Source organism: Anolis sagrei, chromosome 3 (assembly GCF_037176765.1).
Source record: "Anolis sagrei isolate rAnoSag1 chromosome 3, rAnoSag1.mat, whole genome shotgun sequence".
Lineage (NCBI taxonomy): Eukaryota > Metazoa > Chordata > Lepidosauria > Squamata > Dactyloidae > Anolis > Anolis sagrei.
Genome location: NC_090023.1, coordinates 175051574 through 175077596, shown reverse-complemented (window position 1 = coordinate 175077596; position 26023 = coordinate 175051574). Strand labels below are relative to the sequence as shown.

Genomic DNA, 26023 nt, shown 5'->3' with positions numbered 1-26023 from the left:
TCCATCCTTCTACTTTTCCTTCTTTCTATCTATCTATATAAAAATGCTCTGTGCATAATGAGTACCTTAAAAACAAAAGAACCAATGAACGAAACCACACCAAATTAGGCAACAAAACATCTCATAACACAAGGAGTGACCATCACTCAAAAAAATATGATTTTGTCATTTGGGAATTGTAGTTGCTGGGATTTATAGTTCACCTACAATCAAAGAGGACTCTGAACTCCATCAATGATGGAATTGAACCAAACTTGGCACACAAAACTCCCATGACCAACAGAAAATACTGGAAGGATTTGGTGGGCATTGACCTTGAGTTTGGGAGTTGTAGTTTACCTACATCCAGAGACTACCATGGACTCAAACAATGATAGATCTGGACCAAACTTGGCACAAGCACTCAATACACCCAAATATGAACACAGATGGAGTTTGGGGGAAATAGACCTTGACATTTGGGAGTTGTAGCTACTGGGATTCATAGTTCACCTACAATCAAAGAGCATTCTGAACCCACGAATGACAGAATCGGGGCAAACTTCCAACACAAAACCCCCATGACCAACAGAAAATACTTAAGGGCATCCAGTCCAACTCCATTCATCAGGGCAAGAAAACGTAATCAGAGTCCACCTGACAAAGAGCCATCCAGCCATAGATATAGATATATATGATTCACACACACGGAGATATAGCATCATAGATTTGAAAGAGACCCTTAAAGAAGGACACTAATATGTTGCATGTTCCACAGTGGGCAAACCAGACACTCTCCACATCAACACTGACAAAGAAACAGCAAGAAATACTGTTTACCCATAAGCATAAAGAAATTACATATATTAGAAACCAACACTTTCTCATTACTTTATTTCCCAGATCAACAGACTGGGCCACAGCAACGCGTGGCAGGGGATAGCTAGTGTAAGATATAAATACAATATTTTATATATTGTTATATAGATTACTATATAATATGTTACTAATATATATTACTACATAATACAAATTAAATATACTTACAGAATAGAGTTGGAAGGGACAGTCAAGGAGCAACGAGAGGAGGGAAGGAGGGAAGGAATGAAGGCAGGAAAGGGGGAAAGAGAGAAGGAGGGAGGGAAAGAGGGAAGGAAAGAAAGAAAGGTAGAGAAGCAAGAAAGGAGAGAAGGAAATAAAAATGTGAAAGGAAAAATACAGGGAAGGAAGGATGTAGCCAAAGAGCAAACAAGGGGAGGAAAGAAACAGGTAGAGATGGAAGAAAGAAAAAGATAAATAGGAAGGGAAAGAAAAAGAGGAAAGGAAGGAGAGAAAAAGGGAGGGAAGGTTGGCCACAGCATCACGTGGCAAGTAAAGCTAGTCTATATAAATAAAAATGTAATGTTCATTTGTGGGATTAACATAACTCCAAAACAACTGGGCGAATTGACACCAAATTTGGACACAATACACCTATCAGGCCAATGAGTAACTATCACTCATAAAAACACTGAAAAACACAGCATATGGGACTTAAAAAGCCAAAAAAGCCAAAAGATGCTACAGCGCATGTGCAAAACGACCCCTCCTGGCAAAAAAAAAAACCCCATACACACAATAGCATATCCACACTCTCTTTTGGACTACAGCTCCCAGCATCCCCTAGATCATGCCCTTTAGGAGAGGAGGATGATCCAAATGCACTGCTTCCAAGCTGCAAGCTTTCTTCTCCTTGGATTTCTTTGAGAGCATCCCAATCCCTGCATATTTCCAATTTCCTATTCCTGGACTGCAACTCCCAGCAATCCTCCAGATAGATAAGATAGATTAGATAGATAGGTAGGTAGATATATTGATCAGGAGGACTGCTGGGAGTTGCAGTCCAAGAATAGATAGAGAATGAAGAAAGGGGAGAAAGGGGAAGGGAAAGAAAGGGGGGGGGGGAAGGGAAGGGAAGGGAAGGGAGGAAGGAAGGAAGGAAGGAAGGAAGGAAGGAAGGAAGGAAGGAAGGAGAGAATGAAAGGAGGAGAGAAAGAGGGAGGGAAGGTTGGCCATAGCAACGTGTGGCAGGTACAGCTAGTCACTCATAAATAAAAGCAGATGGTTCTCAGGATGTCAGGTTTTACAATGTATTGTAATGTAATATAACTGAGTCATGCACTGCTAATAGGCTTCTATTGGAAATGCTGAGTCATGCATTAACTGTATATAGAACTTCATTTGGGGAATGTGTTCTGGCCTAGTCTAGGTGATTGTGAATGATGTATTCCTGGGTCTGAGTTAAGTTAATGAATTGGGAACCAATCAGAGATTGCTATGTGTAATTGTATAGAATTGTATATAAGGAAGTCATGTAGAGTGTATACTCCTCTCCTTGTGCTGTGATGCTGTTCGTCGAAGGCTCTATGTAATTGATTAAAATAACCTGTCTGCTAAGACAAGATATAATTGTGTGCTATGGTAAGTTTGTAATGTCATATAGATTGGGGAAAAGACAATGGTAAAACTGACAATGGCCGGGCATGTGCTCAAGTGTCTGTAAAAGAGTTCCAGAGTGACTGCAGTTTGTGGGAGCAGTTGACTGAAAATACTATGCAGGAAGAAGCTACTAGGAAGCACAGATCTGCTGCTGAACTGTGAAATTAATCTCAACACAGGATGATAAGGAATGTAATTAGAACTGGATCCTTACTAGCACCAATTGCAAAAGCTCTTTCGAAGGACGAGGGGAGAAGGCAGCAGCATACAAAAACTTTTCCAGCAAAGGTGCTTGCTTTTCGTTTCCAAAATCCAGGAATTCAGTTAGTGCTGTCAAGGAGGCTGTTGATTGTGCAGCTACAGCAGCTTCAACATAGAAGGATCTAAAAGTGAAGCACAGACAGAAGACAGAGGGGTAAGAAATGTTATTATCTTTTATCATATCTGCTATGCCATTTCTTTTCTTCATTTCAAGGTTAAAGAAGCATCATTCCTGGGACCCTTTCCTTTCTTCCTTTCAAGGGAGCCCGGGTTTGAGCAACAGGGTTAAGGAAGCACCTTTCCTGGGCTCCTTTTCTTTCTTCCTTTCATGGTAGCCTGGGTTTGAGGAACGGGGTTAAGGAAGCATGCACCACGTGCTCATGAATAGAAGGAAAGAAGTTCCAATCGGCAGCCACATGGGTGGTTTCGGTGGAGCCCTTACCATTACGGCCAGCCGAAGAATCCAGATTGGCTGAAGTGAACCTATCAAACCAGGCAGCCAGGTTACTAACAGGAGCTGGTGCGTCAGCTCCACTGGCTGACAGTTTGTTACCGGGCACAATTCAAAGTGCTGGCTTTAGCCTATAAACCCCTAAACTGTTCCAGCCCAGCTTATCTTTCTGAACACATCTATGAACCTTCTAGGAAGCTGAGATCATCTGAGGAGGTCCTGCTTTCGATCCCACCTGCCTCTCAGGCACGTCTGGCGGGGACGAGAGACAGCGCCTTCTCAGTGGTGGCCCCTTGGCTGTGAAACTCCCTGTCTAGGGATATTAGATCACCCCCCTCCCTCTTGACCTTTTGGAAAAGAGTGAAAACCTGGTTCTCCGAGGCCTGCTGCTGCCGCCATTATGCCTCCACCGGAACGGTTCCGGAATGGAACAGAAAGACATAGCTTTATATTTTTTATTGTTTTTATTGCTTATATGGTTTTTAAATGTATTGTGATGTAATCCTTTGCTTTTAATCAATGTATGTATTTATATATGGCGCCATCTAATTCTTGCTGATTTGTATGCCGCCCTGAGTCTCTCCAGGCTGAAATGGGCGGGATAAAAGTGACACAAATAAATAAATATTGTGTCCAATTCTGGGCACGGCAATTGAAGAGATATTGACAATCTGGAATGTGTCCAGAGGAGGGCGACTAAAATGATCAAGGGTCTGGAGAACAAGCCCTATGAGGAATGGCTTAAAGCGCTTGGCATGTTTAGCGTGAAGAAGAGAAGGCTGAGAGGAGACATGACAGCCATGTATAAATATGTGATAGAAAGCCATAGGGAGGAGGGAGCAAGCTTGTTTTCTGCTACCCTGGAGACTAGGATGTGGAACAATTTCTTCAAACTACAAGAAAGGAGATTCCATCTGAACATGAGGAAGAACTTCCTGACTGTGAGAGCCGTTCAGCAGTGGAACTCTCTGCCCCGGAATGTGGTGGAGACTCATTCTTTGCAAGCTTTTAAACTGAGGCTAGATGGCCATCTGTCGGTGGTGCTTTGAATGCAATTTTCCTGCTTCTTGGCAGAGGGTTGGACTGGATGGCCCATGAGGTCTCTTCCAACTTTATGATTCTGTGATTCTATGAAATCTAAGCACAAGCCTAGTTTTTACCACAGTGTTACTATTTTTTTTAAAAAGTTTTGTATTGCAATTTTAAACATGTCTAGTGTGGATTGTTAGCTGCCCTGAGTCACCATGGGGAAAAGGTGGTGTATTATTATTATTAATAATAATAATAATAATAATAATAATAACTGCACTCCTCACTACTACTCAAACCTGAGCCTTCAGGTTCAAAGCTGAATCAAGGAGTATCCCCATACTATGAGCCTGCATGTTCAGGGAGAGTGTTATCCCATTTAACACAGGCTGAATCCCTATTCACAGCTCTGTCTTTCAGCTAATCCGGAGCACCTCTGAGCTTCTGTTCATTCACCCTCATCCGGTTCATTAAAGCTGCCAAGCACTGGTTTGGCAAAGGAATAGCTTCCTTGGAGTTAGGTGGAAAGGTATAACAGAAAGCAGAAATAATCTACAATGCCATAGGTAACAACTTAACTTGATGTCCTCCAGATGTGTTGTGCTGCAACCTCCACTGTACGCTGATAAGGATGGCACTGTGTGTATTAGAATCAGAATATGTCGCATGTTGCCATCTGAAGAGCTATGTAGTAGAGGTCAACAAATAGTAGAATCTAAAATGTCAACCAAGATTATGGCAACAAGAATGATTGACAACTGGAAAATAGAGGGAGAAACCGTGGAGGCCGTGACAGACTTTGTATTTCTAGGTGCAAAGATTACTGCAGATGCAGACTGTAGCCAGGAAATCAGAAGACGCTTACTTCTTGGGAGGAGAGCAATGTCCAGTCTCGATAAAATAGCGAAGAGTAGAGACATCAAACTGGCAACAAAGATCCGCCTAGTCAAAGCCATGGTATTCCCTGTAGTAACCTACGGATGTGAGAGCTGGACCTTAGGGAAGGCTGAGCGAAGGAAGAGAGATGCTTTTGAGCTGTGGTGTTGGAGGAAAGTGCTGAGAGTGCCTTGGACTGTGAGAAGATCCAACCAGTCGATCCTCCAGGAAATAAAGCCCGACTGCTCACTGGAGGGAAAGATACTAGAGACAAAGTTGAAGTACTTTGGCCACATCATGAGGAGACAGGAAAGCCTAGAGAAGACAATTATGCTGGGGAAAGTGGAAGGCAAAAGGAAGAGGGGCCGACCAAGGGCAAGATGGATGGATGGCATCCTTGAAGTGACTGGACTGACCTTGAGGGAGCTGGGGGTGGTAACGGCCGACAGGGAGCTCTGGCGTAGGCTGGTCCATGAGGTCACGAAGAGTCGGAGACAACTGAACGAATGAACAACAACAACAACAAAATGTCAAGTAATGGTTTTCTGTCAGTCGTTTTACTTACACCATCTCCTCTGGTGCATCTTTCAAGAGTAGAAGAACATCTCTCTTCTTGGCATCACGCAACATCCGGACCAATTTGCCAAAACGCCAAGTTGTTGATGCCTTGGAGAGGTCCATTTTGAGCTTCTTTTTAGCATGTTTTTTCAAATAGGTTCTGAGCTGACAATAATAACAATGGCAGAAATAAGTACATATGTATTCATTATGATATCATTCAATTTACGCTAAATTTTGAAAAATGCAGAATGGCAACATGAGTGGAAATAAAACACAGAGGGAACATCACAGGGCAAGACTCCTTACTGATTATTTAAAGGGTTGATTGTGTGGATGATACCAAAAGAAGTGTGTTCAGTTCAACTGGATCTCCACATTGGTGGGTTCAACTGTTTTGGACTGGATTATTCATGAATTTGATTAATATGGTATCTCCAGGAATCTTTGGATCTTCCAATGTAACTTGACGTACTGTATTCTTTCATATAGACTTGTGCGCCAGCTGCGACCGTACCTCGCAAAGGTTGATCTGGCCAGGGTGGTCCATGCCTTGGTCACCTCTAGGTTGGATTACTGTAATGCGCTCTACGTGGGGCTGCCCTTGAAAACGGCTCGGAAATTCCAACTGGTCCAACGGGCGGTGGCCAGGATGTTAATTGGCGCTCCTTACAGAGAGAGGTCAACCCTTCTGTTTAAGGAGCTCCATTGGCTGCCGTTCACCTTCCGATCCCAATTCAAGGTGCAGGTGCTTACCTACAAAGCCCTAAATGGTTTGGGATCTGCCTACCTGCGTGACCGCATCTCCGTTTATGAACCTACGCGCTCCCTTCGTTCATCCGGAGAGGCCCTGCTCGCGATCCCACCTGCGTCGCAGGCACGTTTGGTGGGGACGAGGGACAGGGCCTTCTCTGTGGTTGCCCCCTGACTCTGGAACACCCTCCCCAAAGACATTAGATTAGCACCCTCGTTGGCAGTCTTTATGAAGAATCTGAAGACCTGGCTATTCTGATGTGCCTTTCCGGAGTAGGATAACCCCCAGCACTATGTCTCAGTAGCACTTTATTAGAGTTTAAGACTCTCTGCACACTGCACTTGCCCAGAAATCCAACATACCACCTGCCACACCCAGCACTTTTTTAACCTGTACTCATCACTGGCCCGGCCCTGGTTTTATTGCGTTATGATGTAATGTTTTGTTATTGCTTATTGCTTATGTTTTTAATTTGCTTTAAATTGTATTGTTACTGTTTTGCTGTTGTTGTGTTGAGGCCTTGGCCTTTGTAAGCCGCATCGAGTCCTGCAGGAGATGCTAGCGGGGTACAAATAAAGTTTAATAATAATAATAATAATAATAATAATAATATAAACAAAATAGCATTGTTCTAGTTTTTCCAGTTTCACGGGGGTCCTGTACTATTCTTAATTCTAGCTAATTTGGAAGGTCTACAGTATAATCAGTAGGCATGGTTATAGTCACTCGGATAACTCGTAGCTTGTAATGATTTTGTTAAAATTACCTTTCTGAAGTGATATTGAAGCTTTTTTAAAACGCGAAAGTCCCTTTGCCCTTTCAAAGCTTTGTCCGCCATTTTTGTTACGACTCAGGACGTGAGCCGGAAATTATTCAGCTTTTCCCTGCTTCTGGTCCCTGGCCTCGGCTCAAGTCAGAGAAGCCAGTTTTAAAGCCAGAGAAGCCATTTTTAAACCAGAGCAGCAAGGAATTTCCTCCGTTTGCTTTTTCCTGCTTCTGGTCCCTGGCCTCGGCTCAAGCCAGAGAAGCCAATTTTAAACCAGAGCAGGAAGGAATTTCCTCCCTTTGCTTTTCCCCGCTTCTAGTTCCTGGCCTCGGCTCAAGCCAGAGAAGCCAGTTTTAAACCAGAGCAGGAAGATATTTCCTTCCGTTTGCTTTTCCCCGCTTCTGGTTCCTGGCCTCGGCTCAAGCCAGAAAAACAGTTTTAACTCCAGAGAAGCCAGTTTTAAACCAGAGCAGGAAAGAATTTCCTTCCGTTTGCTTTTCCCCACTTCTGGTCCCTGACCTCGGCTCAAGCCAGAGAAGCCAGTTTTAAACCAAAGCAGGAAGGAATTTCCTCTGCTTGCTTTTCCCCGCTTGTGGAGTAAAACAACTACTTTCAAAGTAAAGACCACCCAATGAAACAGAAAATAACACTTTCAAAGCATTAACGAAAGGAATCCAAAATTTTGGAAGTTTCAAAGAGTTTTGAATTTTTTTCTGTGAAAATCAGAATTGACTTTAGAATCAAACCACGAAAACGAGTTTTGAACCATTTTTTTTGTGGCTCAACCAAGCCTAATAATCAAATCTATTTTGTAACTCTTATACAAAAGTACAGTTAGAGGACAGAATTTGAGGCTAAAGCAGCACTCTATTTCTAATGTTGGTCAAGAAGAAATAAGATGACATATTTTTTGTGATTTGTTTACACTCCAATAATAGTAAGGAGTTGGTAATTTGAGAACTTGCCCCAATGTTACATAATGGACAATTACAAAAGTAAGAAAGGACATCAGATGTTGTTAAACTGCAACTCTAAGTTTTCCTCACCATTGGTTATGTTATCTAGGGTTGAAGGAACTTGCAATCCAACTCCATCTGGAGGGACTCTAGGTGATCATCCCTGTTATAAAGGAAGATCTTGCAGACTACATTGAATAGCATATCTCTTTAATGACACTTGTTTTCTCTAGTCCTTCTCAAAAGCACATTGTGTCACAGGAAATGAAGAATCCAGCTCTGAAGTCTACCCTTCCATTCCTCTATTTTCTATTTCCATTTTCCAAGCCCTTCAACCCGTTCTAGATATGTTGGTCTACAGCTTCCATGATCATATGCCAGCCAGTATGGTTCTCTGGAATAGTGTATATCATAGTCAAACACATAGGAGGATGCCAGATTGGGGAAGGCTTACCTTGACTTACACAAAACGGTTCTTCTTGCTCACCTTTGGGCATGTGGTACAGATCCTCCTTGAGGGTTCACTGGTTATTTGAATCAGCTGTGGTTTTTCCAGCACTGCTGCAAGAGCATCCTGAAGATCCTTCCCTGGTAATTCTTTAGATCCAGGCAATTGAGTCACAAGCTCAAGATGTTGCCTGTAGAGAAATGTGCACCATCTTATCAATGACAGCTCAGCCCAGCTGGTCCATCATTTTGTTCATGTAGAGCAGCATTTCTCAACCTGGGGGTCGGGACCCCTGGGGGGGGTCGTGAGGGGGTGTCAAAGGGGTCACCAAAGACCATCGAAAACACAGTATTTTCTGGTGGTCATGGGGATTCTGTGTGAAAACTTTGGCCCAATTCTGTCATTGGTGGGGTTCAAAATGCAACTACAACTCCCAAATGTCAAGGTCTGTTTTCCCCAAACTCCACCAGTGTTCACATTTGCACATATTGAGTATTTGTGCCAAATACTCAATATGTGCTCAATAGATCCATCACTGTGCTCAATAGATCCAATACTCAATAGATCCATCACTGTTTGAGTCTACAGTGCTCTCTGGATATAGGTGACTTACAACTCCCAAAACTCAAGGTCATTGCCCACCAAACCCTTCCAGTATTATCTGTTAGTCATGGGAATTGTGTGCCAAGTTTGGTTCAATTCCATTGTTGGAGGAGTTCAGAATGCTCTTTGATTGTAGGTGAACTATAAATCCCAGCAACGACAACTCCCAAATGTCAAGGTATATTTCCCCCAAGCTCCATCTGTGTTCATATTTGGGCATATGGAATATTCGTGCCAAGTTTGGTCTAGATCCACCGTTGTTTGAGTTCACAGTACTCTATGGATGTAGGTGAACTACAACTACAAAACTCAAAGTCAGTACCCACCAAACCCTTCCAGTATTATCTCTTAGTCATGGGAATTGTGTGCCAAGTTTGGTTCAATTCCATTGTTGGTGGAGTTCAGAATGCTCTTTGATTGTAGGTGAACTATAAATCCCAGCAACTACAACTCCCAAATGTCAAGGACTATTTTCCCTAAACTCCACCAGTGTTCACATTTGGGCCTCTTGAGTATTTGTGCCAAGTTTAGTCTAGACCCATCATTGTTTGAGTCCACAGTGCTCTCTGGATGTAGGTGAACTACAACTCCCAAACTCAAGGTCAATGCCCACCAAACCCTTCCAGTATTTTCTATTGATCATGGGAGTTCCTTGCACCAAGATTGGTTCAATTTCACTATTGGTGAATTTCGGAATGCTTGAACTATAAATCCCAGCAACTACAACTCCCAAATGTCAAGGTCTATTTTCCCCCAAACTACACCAATGTTCACATTTGGGCCTATTGAGTATCTGTGCCAATGTTTGGTCTAGATCTGCCATTGTTTGAGTTCTCAGTACTCTCTGGATGTAGGTGAACTACAACTCCAAAACTCAAGGTCAATGTCCACCAAACCTTTCCAGTATTTTCTGTTGGTTATGGGAGTTCTGTGTGCAGATGTAGGTGAACTACAACTCCAAAACTCAAGGTCAATGCCCACCAAACCCTTCTAGTATTTTTTATTGGTCATGGGAATTGTGTGCCAAGTTTCATTCCATTCCATTGTTGGTGGAGTTCAGAATGCTCTTTGATTGTAGGTGAACTATAAATCCCAGCAACAACAACTCCCAAATGACAAAATCAACCCCATCCCCAACCCCACCAGTATTCAAATTTGGGTGCATTGGGTATTTGTGCCAAATTTAGTCCAGTGAATGAAAATACATCCTGCATATCAGATATTTACATTATGATTCGTAACAGTAGCAACATGACAGTTATGTAGTAGCAACAAAAATAATGTGATGGTTGGGGGTCCCCACAACATGAGGGACTGTATTAAGGGGTCGTGGCATTAGGAAGGTTGAGAACCTCTGATGTTGAGGCTTCTTACACCCCTTCTACACTGCCATATAAAATCCAGATTATCCATTCATTCTTAGAGAATTTTGTGATTGTCAACTAAAATGCACCTTTTCAGTACTACTGAGAACAAACCTAGAGGTGATGTTGACTCCTACAGAAGACTTCAGTGTGAGAGAAACGGTGTGAATTTCCTCAGACAATGCAGACTTGATGAGATTTTCTTCCACCGAGTAATGTGTTTTACTTGTGGGTTGCCACAGGATTCCAAAAATCTGTGAAAAGAAGAGATAATTTGGATTCTGCGTGAAACTTTTATGGACGAACTCCATGCTTAAGAGATAAAAATACTATATCAATATTTAGAGTATTTTAAAAGCTATTGGGAAAATAATGAGTGACACAATGAGTTATTTTTTCATCGTCGCAAGAAGAGGGGACATGCAAACGTCACATCAAGTAATAGAAATGTGTTACTTTTTTGAAGGAAGATTCCAAAATTTGGGTTTATTAACACAGGAGTTTTGTCTTAAGCTGGTAATGGGAAGGCAGTTATTGATTTCTGAGAGCTGGAGAGAAAAATAAGTAATCTTTAAGAAGAACATGTAAAAGAAAAGAGGAAAAAATAACTTGCTTTGTTAATGGAGCTGAATCCAAATTTTGGTCTTATGCAGTTGTGCAGGTCTTTAGTCTTCAGGATTGTATTCTCTGAAACGGTGTAGGTAACTTGACAGCTTCCGGAAATATCCTCCTAAGCAATCAAATGGGAAAACTATAAAGACAGCAGTACGTGAAACATTAGCCCCACATTACTATGCTGTGTTAGATCAGATGCCTATCCTTGTATGTTGTTTTCCATATTGACTGTTGTTATAAATGGAATTTGGATGGACTGAATTCATTTTAGAATTATCTCGCTTTTAAAATGTTTGCAATGTAGTGATTGGAGCATGCAAGGAATCAGCGAGTGTGTGTCAACTGTAAAATAAGGTGCATGAAGGTGATTGGTCGGGCAATGCCCGGAGAGCAGGCTGAGCCTGGGACTTTTGGATACTGTTACATTTATTGTTCAGGATTGAGCTACGTAGCTGCAGAGAGAGAAGCTGCTCCTTCAGCAGCTCGTTTCATGAGCTGATGAAGGGGTTTATCCACATGGACAGAGAAAGACCATTTTAAATCTCTTTAAAATGCAACTGAACACATTGTATATATGTTGTTCCAAACTATGAAGAGTAAACTACTTGTTCTTTACTGTTCACCTGCGTGGCATATTTTCTTTCTCTGGCAAGGCAGTGTGTGGGCTGATCAAACGTGAACTACACATGGTTTATTTTACATTATACCACAACTTCTACATAAAATGCAGAACTGCTCTATATTGATTTTATAAGGATTAAAAATACTTGCTCCTTAATTTTAACCATAAAAATGTGGGAGATGCATGACCAATCAGAAGTTAGACAATGCCAGCTCAAGTATTAAACTTAATTGCTAGTATCAATGTGCTCTATGAGAAAGTCCAGTTTTTTGTAGATGTTATATCTATTGGATATAGCATAGCTGCATACGCAACCAGGGTAACACATGTATAAATGTATATTGGACCTTAGAATTACAAGATAAATTACAAGATAAATAGCCTGTTTCTGTGCAGTCAGATAGTACAGGAGGAGATGATTTTTAACATGATATAGTTTAAGATCTAGGTTATTTTTAAAAATAATTTTTATTGAGTTTTTTCTTCAACAATGAAAGAGGGGGAACAATCAACATAATAGGAAAGTAGGAAGTAAAGGATAGTAGGGTAGTGAGGGGGAAGAGGGGGAAGTGTCCAAGCAACAACCAAACAATAAAATAAAATAAAATAAAATAAAATAAATAAAGGGTGTGTGTGAAAAAAGTGAGATGAAATCGTAGGCTTCCAGTTCGGACTACAGAGGTACGGACGTTGAATTGCTTGTACCTTCTTTAGGTCTCATTTGCGTCGTAATGGATGTTAGTTCGTGGAGGCGAATGTTAAATGTTAAGCTTAATTTTCCCTCTTAGCAGGCATGAAGCCGCAGGGGGGGGGGGGGCTTGGGTGGTCTGCGAGAAGGCCTTACTGGTACATTATTTAAACTGTTATGTTTATTCATATCATGATCTGATCATCACGCTCAATATATCCCATATGCATGGGGGTATTGGGGTAACGATACAAAATGTTTGCTAAGGTAGACCCTCTTTCACTCAGAGTCAGCCCTCCCCCCCCTGTATCAAATTCAGCTCCCCCCGAAACTAAATCCTGGCTACGGGCCTGCCTCTTAGGTACTCTAGATCTAGGTTATTTTTTGAAACCTATAGTCAGAGTAGGGTCTTCTAAGTATCTCTTACAATGGTTTTAAATTTATATCCTAACCTAATGTAAACACTGTACTGATGTGGATGGACGATTGTAGGTAGGATTCTATACTGGTCACTGACAATAAATAAAGACTAGATACAAAAATTCTGGAGTCAAATTCTAAACCAGGTAGAATTACATACTAAAATAAAATTTAATATAAATATGCAAGTTTTGTTAATAGGAATATTTGGTGATAGAAGAGTTAAGGACCAAGACCAGGAATGAATGATGATGATATTTAGAGCAGCACATGCAGTAATAGCTTGGGATTGGAAAGAAAAAAAAGAAATGGATCCTTGAAAAATGGTATGAATATGTGTGGGACCAAATACAACTGGATATTATGGACATCATAAGAAGCAAAAAGACATGGCCAGACAAACAGAAGAAAATTAAATAAATTTGGACTCCATTTAAAAGATGGTTACAGGTGGTTAAACCAGATGATGAAAGCTGGAAGAAAAAATTGGATAGAATCGAAAAAAGGCTCAAAACTATGCTTCATATCCAGCTGAGTGAAAGTAAATTCTGAAGCACCGGTACTTAATTTCAACAATCTTTAAGCCAACTCCAAATAGGATGTCAAAAACAGCAAGTGTTGATCCATATCACAAACCCTAGCATTTTTAAAAAAGTTGATCTGTTTTGCAAAACAAATAAAAGTTTTCACTTAAAATACTCTGAATTACAACATGGATCACTCAATATTTCTGAGGAAAGCCATCCTGAAATCACTTCTTTGAGGATTGTAGATAAACTCAGAGGAAAATCTGTAACATAATCCTTGCTGAGGAAAAATGTTCTGGGGCTTCAAACCTGTGAGCCCGGGCTCCACACCAACATTGTTTATACCTCAGACACTATCCCAGAATGTGTCTGCAACTGGAAAAGGCTGATAAGGCCACGCTTCAGCTCCAAAATTAGGGGACTCCCAGGCTTGTCTACATAGATACCTGCAACCTGAAATGACAAACAAGATTTAGGGATGAAGAGAATATTAGTGGAGTTGAGGGAAGAGGACCAAATGCCTTAATGATCTGACACTGAAGCAATAGCATTGAGTGGAGGTGAGGGTGAGGGAGAGTCTGTTGGCTGCGGTTTTGGGGCTCCACCTCTATAAAAGAGACATGGAAAAACAGACTGATTGAAATAACTCATCGACCTTCTGTTGTTTTGCAAGAAGGAGAGGATTCCTAAGCAGTCATTTTTTTATACCTGCTTCATTTTCACTGGTTAGGATACAAAGGTGGCTTGTGCATTACTAGCAGTAGAAGAATATCAGAAGAGTTGTGATGTATCAGACCATGACTTATTTTCTCCACTAAAGTGTCCAGGATAATGGCTGTGGACAGTATCATCACATGTATTGTGGAAGGCTTCATGGCTGGAATCACTGGGTTGTTGTAGATTTTTCGGGCTATATGGCCATGTTCTAGAAGCATTCTCTCCTAACATTTCACCTGCATCTATGGCAAACATCCTCAGAAGTTGTGAGGTCTCACAACCTCTGAGGATGCTTGCCATAGAGGCAGGCGAAACGTCAGGAGAGAATGCCTCTAGAACATGGCCATATAGCCTGAAAAATCTACAACAACGCAGTGATTCCAGCCATCACCGTAGTTTTGCCTAGCCCACACCTGTCTAGTTTGTTTGCCAGAAGGTCATGGGGGACCTTGTTGAAGGCCTTACTGAAATCCATAAAAGTTACCAGTCTACAGATTCCAGAGTTCTGAACTCCCATCTAATGTGCCACCACTACAAAACTCCCTTCCCTCACTAGTTTTATGGGCTAATCTATATAATTAAAAATGTAATGTTCATTTGTGGGATTAACATAACTCAAAAACCACTGGATGAATTGACTCCAAATTTGGCAGCAAAACACATTCTAATCCAATCTATGTCTTTCAAACAAAAAAACCCTTTAAAAATGAAGGGGAAATAACTTAAAACTCCCCCAAAAGAAAAATGCCTTACAGAGCATGCGCAAAAGCCCTCTACCCAGTGTGCGAGAAGAATGAAGCACTAACCATTGTGAGGGAAGAGAAGCCTGCCTATGGAGTCCCTTTCCATGCAGGAAGGCAGAGTCCTCTTTCTTTTGGGGAGAGGGGATTGAGGAAAGGAAAGAGGGAAGGAAGCAGAAGCGTGGAGGGCGTAGAGTCTTAGTGAGGCAAGCCCCAGCAGCAGCTGGAGCCACCGCAGCAGCTCCATGAGGCCCAAGTGGCTACCAGGCAACCCTTCCTCCAAGACCGGAGGATTGCAAGGCAACCCTGCTGGCTGCAGGAGCAGCTGCACACACTCCTCTCCACACACACATCCCCGGTTGGGTGAGAAGATGCCCCACAACCATGGCAGAAAGAAGGAGGGGTGGTGCTGGGTGAGTGAGGCCTGCCTCAAAAAGTGGTTCCTGCCTGCCCCGCGCCTGGTCCAGCAAGGCTGAGGGCTACAGCAAGGCTCCCTTTCTACCCGTGCCCAGGCCAGAGGTAAAGCAGGGAAGGAAGGAAAGAGGGAGAGAAGAAAGGATTGAAAGAGGGCGGGAAAGAAGGATGGAAAGAGAGAAGGAAGGATGGAAGCAAAGAGCAAAAGAAAGAAGGAAAGAAAAAGGGAGAGAAAGAAGAAAGGAGTGAAAAAAAGGAAGGAACTAAGGAAAGGGAGGGAGGAAAGGAAGGAAGGAGAGAGAGAGAAAGGGAGGGAAGGTTGGCCACAGCAACGCGTGGTGGGTACAGCTAGTCTATATAAATTAAAATGTAATGTTTTGTTTGTGGGATTAGCATAACTCAAAAACCACTGGGCGAATTGACACCAAATTTGGACACAATACACTGGTCAGGCCAACGAGTGACCATCACTCATAAAAACTCTGAAAAACACAGTGGAAGAGACTTAAAAAGCCAAAAAATAAAAATACATTGAAACGCATGCGCAAAACCACATATATAAACATATACACATACGCACACACACAAAACACATATACACAGACTGGACCACAGCAACACGTGGCTGGGGATGGCTAGTGCCATATAAAAACTAGTATTGGAAGCATCACCATACACTTTGTACACTGAAAATGACTTCCAATAGGAAGATGACAAAAGGAGTTCTCAGTAAAGAGAGGCAATGCAAGCTTAACTTGCTTCTCTTAGCAAAGAAAAGAGAGACATTATTTTCTGATTGGACAGAAGCTCAGCTGCACAGAGTCATGTGCCTCTCTTGATTAAGGAAAGATGGCGACTCCTTCCTTGGACAAGACGCACCTATGGCTCTGTACAATCAGACTTTCTGCTGGATTTGACATCTGGGAAGGCAACTACACTTGCCTTCACCCATGGAGGGGTTCCTCACCTATAACTGAGCCTGTGTAGTTCACTTAATACGCTGGCCTACTGTATGCAGTAAATGACAAACACTCAAAATTGTCTTAAAAACTCATAGCAGCCTGATTTGACCTGAAAAGCTGGAGAGAAAACAAGCACATAAGACCTTGTGCAACATGTATGGATGAGAAAATATCCACATACCTTTCCATTATTCCAGTGAAGGAAAACTGGCTGCTGGATTTCTGCTGTTGTCAATGAAGCTTTAACAGATTCAGCCTTAGTAAGGTTCTGACTCTTCTTCTCTCCCAGATCATGATGGACTTGTAAGTCATGTATCTTTTTTTTTTCACAAATGGGCAAAAGAAAACAAGAATATATCATTCTAATTCTCAGTACGACTGCTGATAATATTGGCCAGTTGGCCTGAAGGAGATATCATGGTACCTATTTCCAATCTGCTTCAACTTTCCTCCTGTCCTAGATGCCATTTGTAAACATAGCCTATATTTATTTATTTATTTATTTATTTATTTTGGGCACTTCTAACCCGCCCTTCTCAACCCCCTAGGGGGGACTCAGGGTGGCTTACAACCAGCACAATTCGATGCCAACAATTCAACAGATAAAATACATAACAGCAATAACCACAATAGTTAAAACATTCAATTAATACAATAACAGCTAAAAGCCAGTCTAGTGGCCAACGCTCACCGAGTTCTAAAATCCGTAAGTCCATTCAGCATAACCATAGTCCTTTCCAGATTCTAGTCGTCATTACCTTGTCAGTCTGCCAGATTACCCAAAGGCCTGGTCCCATATCCATATTTTCAGCTTCCAAGGAGAGGAGGGATGTTGATGACCTAATTTCCCTGGGGAGTGAATTCCACAGGCAAGGGGCCACCACTGAGAAGGTCCTGTCCCTCGTCTCCACCAGCCTCACTTGTGATAGAGGCGGGGCCGAGAGCTGGGCCTCCCCAGAAGATCTTAAACTCCGAGGTGGGAAATAGAAGGAGATACCTTCGGACAGGTACTCTGGGGAGTCCCTCGCATCATCCAGATGTAGGAAGTGATGCTATGTTTATAAACTTCTAAGAGCAATGAATAGACTATTACGTTATACTTAAAGTTAATCTTTGAGGTTCTCTGTGCGTGTATGTGTGACTAGATATGTGATTGTTATTATGCATTTGTATATATGCTTACTGAGAAGTAACTCCTACTTGAGATGTACTTCCAGGAAAGTACGAAGAGGTATAGATGCATACAATATCATCTAAGGAGAGTTTTTGAAAAATATTAGATATTGGTATAATCTTCTATATTTTTAGGCTTCTTTCATTTTTATACATCCTTTATAACTGACTCCATAGATTTCATAGAGTTTTCTTAGGCTAGGAATCTTCAGAAGTGGTTTTGCCATTTCCTTCTTCTGAAGTATAACCTACATGACTCGGTATTATCGTTGGCAGTCTCCCACCCAAGTATTAACCGGAGCTGAGCCTGTTTGACTTCCAAGATCAGACAGGCTTGAGTATCTTTACAGTATCTAGTCCATTTAAGGTCTATCAGTGACTAAAGCAAAAGCATACATTCAGTTCAGTCCTAACTAGTTCAGATCCTCTGTAACAATAAGAACAATTATCAACAATTATCTTTTATGTTTAGTTTAAACTAATAATGAATGATGCAGTTTATTTTATCCATCATGTATGTAGTTTCCCAGTGATGTATATTAAAATTTTTTAAAAAATTAAAAAAATAGATCACTAAGCAAATTCCATTGATTAGATTGGTATACTCTATTAGGGGCTGATAATTTTTAATGCTACGAATGGTGTGTGTCTCTCTGTGTGTATATATATATAAAACAATCATAAATACCATTAAAACACTAAAAACTGTGTCTGTGTGTGTGTGTGTGTGTGTGTATACAAACACACGCAAACACACACACTGTTGTTAGTGTTTTAATGGTATTTATGATTGTTTAATGGTTGTAACTTTTCTGGCATAGAATTGTTGCCTATTGTTAACCGCTCCGAGTTGCCCTTGGGCTGAGAGGGGCGGTATATAAGTGTAGTAAATAAATAAATAGATAAATAAATAATTGAGGATAAAGAGTGCATACAATACATATCAGTTTTAATTCGCAAGTAGCCATGCAAAGGACTGACACAAATGACAGGATAAAATACCTGTCTGACCGCATCTTGGCCTATGAGCCCACGAGGACTTTGAGATCGTCTGGGGAGGCCCTTCTCTCGATCCCACCTGCCTCACAGGCACGCCTGGTGGGGACGAGGGATAGGGCCTTCTCAGTGGTGGCCCCCCGGCTGTGGAACACTCTCCCTGTAGACTTCAGACAGGCGCCCTCCCTTATAACATTCCGCAAGAGGCTAAAGACATGGTTGTTTGAGAAGGCGTTTGACTAGTGCTACAACAATTGGCAATGACGATTGGAACGGAACATGGATGACGAGATCGGATTGTGATTCTATGATGAGACGTCGCGAATGATTTAGTGTAATTGTACTATTGACAGTGAGGTTGTTATTGTTGTCTGTGATATTGCTTATATTGTAATTTGTTTTTATATGTTGTATACCGCCGTGAGTCGCCCTAGGGCTGAGAACGGCGGTCTACAAATGCAGTAATAAATAAATAATAAATATCTTATTGGGTACTTGTCAGATTTGAAAGCCACCTCTGGAGACAGCTAGGGATAACTTTAAATGTGTATTGTCCCACAGAAAGACCTAGGCAAGTAATCATTAATACACATTTTCTAATATCTCCAAAAATAGAAAGAAAAAAAATAATACCTTGTTATTAGAGAATGCAGAGTCAACACAGGAGTGACTACTCGATCTTGGAAAAGTTTCCTTTTTTGGACAACAGTCCTCAGACTGTCACAAAAAATTAAATGTGCTGATTTTACAAATGTGGATTTAATATGATATGTGGGAATGAATGGAAGAATGTATGGAGCTAATAATTTTGGAAACACGAGTAAAAGACCGAGGCTTGCAATGACTAACTACCTGCTTGCAGGACTGTAATTAAAAGTTGCTAATAAGAGCTGAAAAGTAAAATCTGAGAAGAATTGGGACAGTGATAACAGAAATGTTTACAATGTTAAGAAGGAAGTCAACATAAGATCAACACCAATCAAGAAGATCAATATTTGGCCAGGAAATAGAGATGGATCCAGGATGGAAGATGTCTATAATTAATTTACAATTTTGGGACTACATTAGCAGAATATTCCTATAAAAGACTCAGTCTAATAATGCTCAAAGTGTGGCAAACCTGAGGAGTCTGTTCCACCCACTATGCTCTGCTCCATGGGAAGGAGAGAGATAGTGTACCTATGGAGAGTGGCAGATTTGCAAGGGAGCAGTTTAGTCACTTTGGGGCTTCTTTCTCAAGGGAAGAGGAAGAAGTACTTCTGGAATCTTAGATTTTGTGCAGGGTTCTGCTGTATGGCATTGCTCTTAGGGAAAGAAGTTTTGGCATTTCGGCATTTTGAAGTTTTGCCGTTATTGCACTATAGATTGGCAGGCTGCAGGAAAGCAGGGTCTAGCCTAACAGGTGCTTCTCCAAGGAGGGAGAAAATGATATGGTAATAGTTGAATGCCTGAGGATGAATGTGTGTACACGTGGTGTGAATGTTGAGTGAAAAGATATTTCCCTTTTGTTTGTTAGCGATGTAATTGTAAATCCAATATAGTTGCATAGAATCTGTATGTCTGCATGTCTAAATGTTTTTCTGTAATCTGATATACCTTCTCACATGGAAATTGCAATAAAAAGAACCTATACTTCAAAGTTATTGAAAAGTCATTCATGACAAGACAACATAGGGAATTGTGAGAGTTGTTATCTAAAAAGTAACTTTTCCATTTTATCTCAACAATATGACTGCAGGGTGCTCATGCATTATATTTAGACCCCTTTTATACTGCCATATAGTCCAGATTATCAAAGCATATAATCCACATTATCTGCTTTGAACTGGATTATATGAGTCTACAAAGCCCTATAATCCAGTTCAAAGCAGATAATCTGGATTTTATATGGCCGTGTAGAAGGGGCTTAGCTAGAGCAGAAGGGGCAACTGTGGCAGATCAGAGGATGCTGCATGAAGTGGTTGTCTCCCACTACCTAATGTTAGAGCTGGTCATAGGATGAATTATGGAGATGCATGTATGATTTAGCAAATTGGGATTTTGCAAATATATAGAAGACTAGTCATCGGATTTGGTTTATCTAAAGAGATCCAGAGTTAATTGAGGCACATATATAAATGGAAAAGATCACCAGTTCCTTCCCACAGATATCACTGACTTGGACTTGGAGAAGCTGTTGGACTCCATCATTTGGTTGCTTCCACAAGAGATGCACATCAACCAAAGCTTCTGCTCGCAGCTTGCTTCTTTGTAAAGATGGCCTTGTCAAAGGAATTAGCTGGGTTTCCAGGGTATATCTGTACTGATATAGAATTCCTGATTGGAAAGAAGGTGTTTCCAAGTTTTCTGTAAAAAAAAGTTCCACAATGACATAACATGAATATATTCCATCAGATATTGAGCTATGACAGTTATTCCATGTGAGAAGAATGTGTTAACTTTGTTGGAAGGTATGATTGATATGGATTTTCTAATATCTCCAAAAACAAAAGTCACACTCAGCTCCACTGATACTAAACATGTTTTCTTGTAAGCAAATCCTTTCTTGCTAATATGATTCATACATTGGTAGTGCAGCTAGGGCCCACGTCAATATAAACTTTTTGCCATATTTATTTATTTATTTACCTTACTTATATACCGTTGTTCTCAGCCCGAAGGCGACTCACAGCGGTTCACAACAAATACGAACAGCAAAAATTCAGTGCTACAGTATAAAAACAGTTCACAACCTAACACATTACACAATTAATAAACAGTTACTACAATACCCATTCACTGTCGTCTCGTCATCAAAAATATGTTCCAGATTCGTCATCCATTGTTCCATTCCAGTGTTCATTAACCAATCATTGCACTAATTATTCAAACGCCTGCTCAAACAGCCAGGTCTTCACTTTTTTGCGGAATACCATTAGAGATGGTGCTAGTCTAATGTCCGTAGGAAGGGCGTTCCACAGCCGAGGAGCCACCACCGAGAAGGCCCTATCTCTCGTCCCCACCAGCCGTGCTTGAGAAGCAGGCGGGATCGAGAGCAGGGTCTCCCCGGAAGATCTCAAAGTCCTGGTGGGTTCATAGGCAGAGATGCGGTTGGATAGGTAGCTTGGACCAGAACCATTTAGGGCTTTAAAGGCCAACGCCAGCACTTTGAATTGAGCCCGGTAGCAGATCGGTAGCCAGTGGAGTTGGCGCAACAGGGGGGTTATATGCTCCCTGCACTCTGCTCCTGTTAAAATCATGGCTGCTGAGCGTTGGACTAGTTGGAGCTTCCGAGCTGTCTTCAAAGGCAACCCCACGTAGAGAGCGTTGCAGTAGTCTAAACGGGATGTAACCAGAGCGTGGACTACCGTGGCCAAGTCAGACTTCCCAAGGTACGGGCGCAGCCACATTGAGTAAATAATTAATTCTCATTGTACCCATCATCATCTGGATAGGAACCAGAAAATACGCTACTGGTATCAGTAGTAGCTTTCTTGTGAAAAGGACAGTGAATCAGTTCTGGTGCCCATTGGAGCCATCCAAGATGCTGAATACAGATAGAGTTTCATGCCTTGAATATCTGAAGTAAAATGTGAAGCCAGAGTAGGTTCATTGCATCTCTGATATGGTAGCTACAGAGTGCTGCTGGTTGGCAGGTCAAAAGGAACAATCTGATCAGTGTGACAGAAACTTTGATTTGTTGTTATAATATGCCATCACGTTAATTCTGATTTATGGTGATCCTGTGATAGGGTTTCCTTACAATCAAAGAGCATTCTGAACTCCAGGTTCTTGTAGGTTTTTTCGAGCTATAGGGCCATGTTCTAGAGGCATTTCTCCTGACGTTTCGCCTGCATCTATGGCAAGCATCCTCAGAGGTAGTGGGGTCTGTTGGAAATAGGAAAATGGGTTTATATATCTGTGGAATGACTGGGGTGGGGCAAGGAGCTCTCTGCTGAAGCTAGGTGTGAATGTTTCAGCTGACCACCTTCATTAGCATTTGAAGGCCTGGCTGAGCCTGGGAAAATGTTCTGTTGAGAGGTGTTAAGATGTGCCTGGTTGTTTCCTCTCTGTTGTTTCCCAGTCATTCCACAGATATATAAACCCATTTTCCTATTTCCAACAGACCTCACTACCTCTGAGGATGCTTGCCATAGATGCAGGCGAAACGTCAGGAAAAATGCCTCTAGAACATGGCCCTATAGCCCGAAAAAACCTACAAGAACCTAGTGATTCCAACCATGAAAGCCTTCGACAATACATTCTGAACTCCATTAACGATGGAATTGAACCAAACTTGGCTCACAGAACTCCCATGACCAACAGAAAATACGGGAAGGGTTTGGTGGGCATTGACCTTGAGTTTTGGAGTTGTAGTTCATCTACATATAGAGAGCACTGCGGACTCAAACAATGATGGATCTGGACCAAACTTGGCACGAATATTCAATATGCCCAAATGTGAATACTAGTGGTGTTTGGGGAAAATAGACCTTGACATTTGGTAGTTGTAGTTGCTGGGATTTATAGTTCACCTACAATCAAAGAGCATTCTGAACCCCACCAACAAAAGAATCTGACCAAACTTCCCACACAAAACCCGCATGACCAATAGAAAATACTGTGGGTTGTTGTAGGTTTTTTCAGGCTATATGACCATGTTCTAGAGGCATTCTCTCCTGACTTTTCGCCTGCATCTGTGGCAAGCATCCTCAGAGGTAGTGAGGTCTCTGAGGATGCTTGCCATAGATGCAGGTGAAACGTCAGGCGAGAATGCCTCTAGAACAAGGCCATATAGCCCAAAAAACCCTACAACAACCTAGTTACTCCAGCCATGAAAGTCTTCAACAATACAGAAAATACTGTGTTTCCTGATGGTCTTTGGTGACCCCTCTAACACCCCCTCACAACCTCCAGGTTGAGAAAAGCTGGTATAAGGCATGAGGAGCCCAGCAGGGAAAAAAATATTTTAACTGCAATTCTGCACAAAATTCAAGCCTTCTGGTTGAATTGACAAATACGACAGTTTCAATTTCTCCCAAGTTTTTTTTTAATCTCCAGTTCTTTTCATCCCATGCATGTGAATGTTTGCATCAACTCATGTTTATAACCTAATTCAAGTAATTACTATTCCAAAAGTCGACATCAAATCCAGGGGCAATTTAAATATACAATACAGACTATGTCTGATGTGCAATAACTATTGTGTCAATCAAAAGTGAGTTGATATTTCATTATTCTCTGTGTCTTTTATTTCCCATGATCACAGAAAGGAACAGATGCTTCCATTTTCAAGGAAAGTCTGGCTTTCTGAGTCTTGAGATTGCAATAGGAGAGTTCTTTTCACAGATTTCCCTTGTCATGAGTTGTTATACCAATAAAAAAGAAAGTAATGTTAGCTCTTTCAGGATATTTCACTTTCAACGCACATCCTTTAACACCCCAGAATTGCAATAAAAACCTGCCATTTGAGAGCTTTCTAAGTTACAAACTTATTGTACTCATAAGATGCTTTGAGATTTCATACATTCTCCCAAATAAAAGAACTCCATAACTTACCTTTGGCTGCAGTGGAAAAGGAAAACAAAAGCACCCAACAGTATGTTGAAGCTGCCTGCCAGTTCATGATGAAGGTTGGGTGTGCATTGATGGGCAGGCAATCCAAGAAGACAGACACAGAGGAATGAAACAAAATCCTTCGAGTTTAGATTTGGGAGATCATGTGGACAGCCTTGACTTGCTTCCAATCTCCAAATTACACATCAGAGAGAAAGGAAATGATTAATCCACACCAGAAGCTGCGAGAGTCCAAAAACCTTAGAGATTAACAATTACCAAAGTCCCGAAGAGAGGGGACCCTTCCACACAGTCATATAACCCAGAATCAAGGCAAAAAAAAAAAAACCCCACAATATCTGCTTTAACTGGATTATTAGAGTCCACACTGCTATATATTCCAATTCAAAGCAGAAAATGTGGGATTTATTCCGCTGTTAACTGCAGCAAGATTACTGATAGCGAAGAATTGGAAAGATAAAATAAATATACCAACTGAAGAATGGTATAAAGAACTATGGAAAATAGCAATAAATGATAAATTGACATGTAGGTTAAGAGTCAGGAAAGGGGTATGGAAGGAAACCGACGTTGATGAAGTTTGGGGAAAATTTAGTGAGAATGGCTTAAAAGAAGTAGATGGGAAATTACCTCCACAAGAAGAAATGGTATTTTGGAAAGAGAATGTAAATTGAAGTGGTTCGGAAGGGGGGGGGGGGCACGGAGGTGGAAAAAAGCATATAAGATATATATACACTTATAGTTGATGTAATGAATTTAGGACGGAATATAAAGGTATTGATGTATTGATGTAGTCTAAGAAAACCAATAATATATATATTTTTTAGAAAGAAGGGGCCAAAGTGGAGCAAACCAGGCTTCGGAGTTTACTTCTATATATTCCATGCCAACACTCTGTCTCTTTTCCATGAACAAATACTTTTCTTATTTCCTACTACTGCTCTCGAGCCAGAAATCATCCCCTATTCTGAAATGCAAAGATACAGAATGCGGGACGATGCCTGGCTCAAGAGCAGTATGTGTGAAAAAGTTCTTGGAGTCCTTGTGGACAACAAGTTAAACATGAGCCAACAATGTGATGTGGCGGCAAAAAAAAGCCAATGGGATTTTGGCCTGCATCAATAGGAGCATAGTGTCTAGATCTAGGGAAGTCATGCTACCCCTCTATTCTTCTTTGGTTAGACCACACCTCGAATGTTGTGTCCAATTCTGGGCACCACAATTCAAGAGAGATATTGACAAGCTGGAATGTGTCCAGAGGAGGGCGACTAAAATGATCAAGGGTCTGGAGAACAAGCCCTATGAGGAGCGGCTTAAGGAGCTGGGCATGTTTAGCCTGAAGAAGAGAAGGCTGAGAGGAGATATGATAGCTATGTATAAATATGTGAGAGGAAGCCACAGGGAGGAGGGAGCAAGCTTGTTTTCTGCTTCCCTGGAGGGACACGAAACAATGGCTTCAAACTACAAGAGAGGAGATTCCATCTGAACATGAGGAAGAACTTCCTGACTGTGAGAGCCGTTCAGCAGTGGAACTCTCTGCCCCGGAGTGTGGTGGAGGCTCCTTTGGAAGTTTTTAAACAGAAGTTGGATGGCCATTTGTCAGGGGTGATTTGAATGCAATATTCCTGCTTCTTGGCAGGGGGTTGGACTGGATGGCCCATGAGGTCTCTTACAACTCTTTGATTCTATGATTCTACTATCAGCAAAATATCTGTGAGAAAGTATTTAACAACCCTCCAACCCTTCCCCTCCTCCCTTCTGGTTTGACATGGAAACTGTCAGGAAGGTAAGAGGTGGGTGTCTCTTTTTCCATTTACCGGATTCAGCTTAGAGGTGCCTTCTGAGATCAGGTTTCCTTGGGGGGAAGTTGTCAGGGGAAGAAAGAGAAAGATTTTGTCAAGGAATTTCTCATGGAATGAACTCATGACACTCATACTACAAAGCCAGAGGGATAAAACATAATTTAGTGGGGGAGCCTAGGAAGCTGCTATGTTAAATACATTTGGAAAGAAATAATATTTGTAAAGCAGAATAAAGGCAGTCCCTAAGTTACAAACATCTGACTTACAA

General features: G+C 41.5%; 1 protein-coding gene across 1 annotated transcript in view; it reads right to left on the bottom strand.

Moving 5' to 3' along the window:
- The window catches only part of LOC132771165 (microsomal triglyceride transfer protein large subunit-like), a 53102-nt gene extending 29014 nt beyond the window's left edge, over positions 1-24088 (bottom strand). The window contains exons 1-9 of the mRNA XM_067465692.1: positions 23936-24088; positions 20556-20743; positions 16410-16544; positions 13741-13848; positions 11137-11253; positions 10638-10777; positions 8596-8746; positions 5640-5797; positions 2672-2840 (exon numbers count right to left, since the gene is read on the bottom strand). Of these exons, the coding sequence (XP_067321793.1) occupies positions 2672-2840; positions 5640-5797; positions 8596-8746; positions 10638-10777; positions 11137-11253; positions 13741-13848; positions 16410-16544; positions 20556-20743; positions 23936-24002 (1233 nt within the window). The 5' untranslated portion in view covers positions 24003-24088. The remainder of the gene's footprint in view (positions 1-2671; positions 2841-5639; positions 5798-8595; positions 8747-10637; positions 10778-11136; positions 11254-13740; positions 13849-16409; positions 16545-20555; positions 20744-23935) is intronic.
- Positions 24089-26023: the final 1935 nt, after the last annotated feature.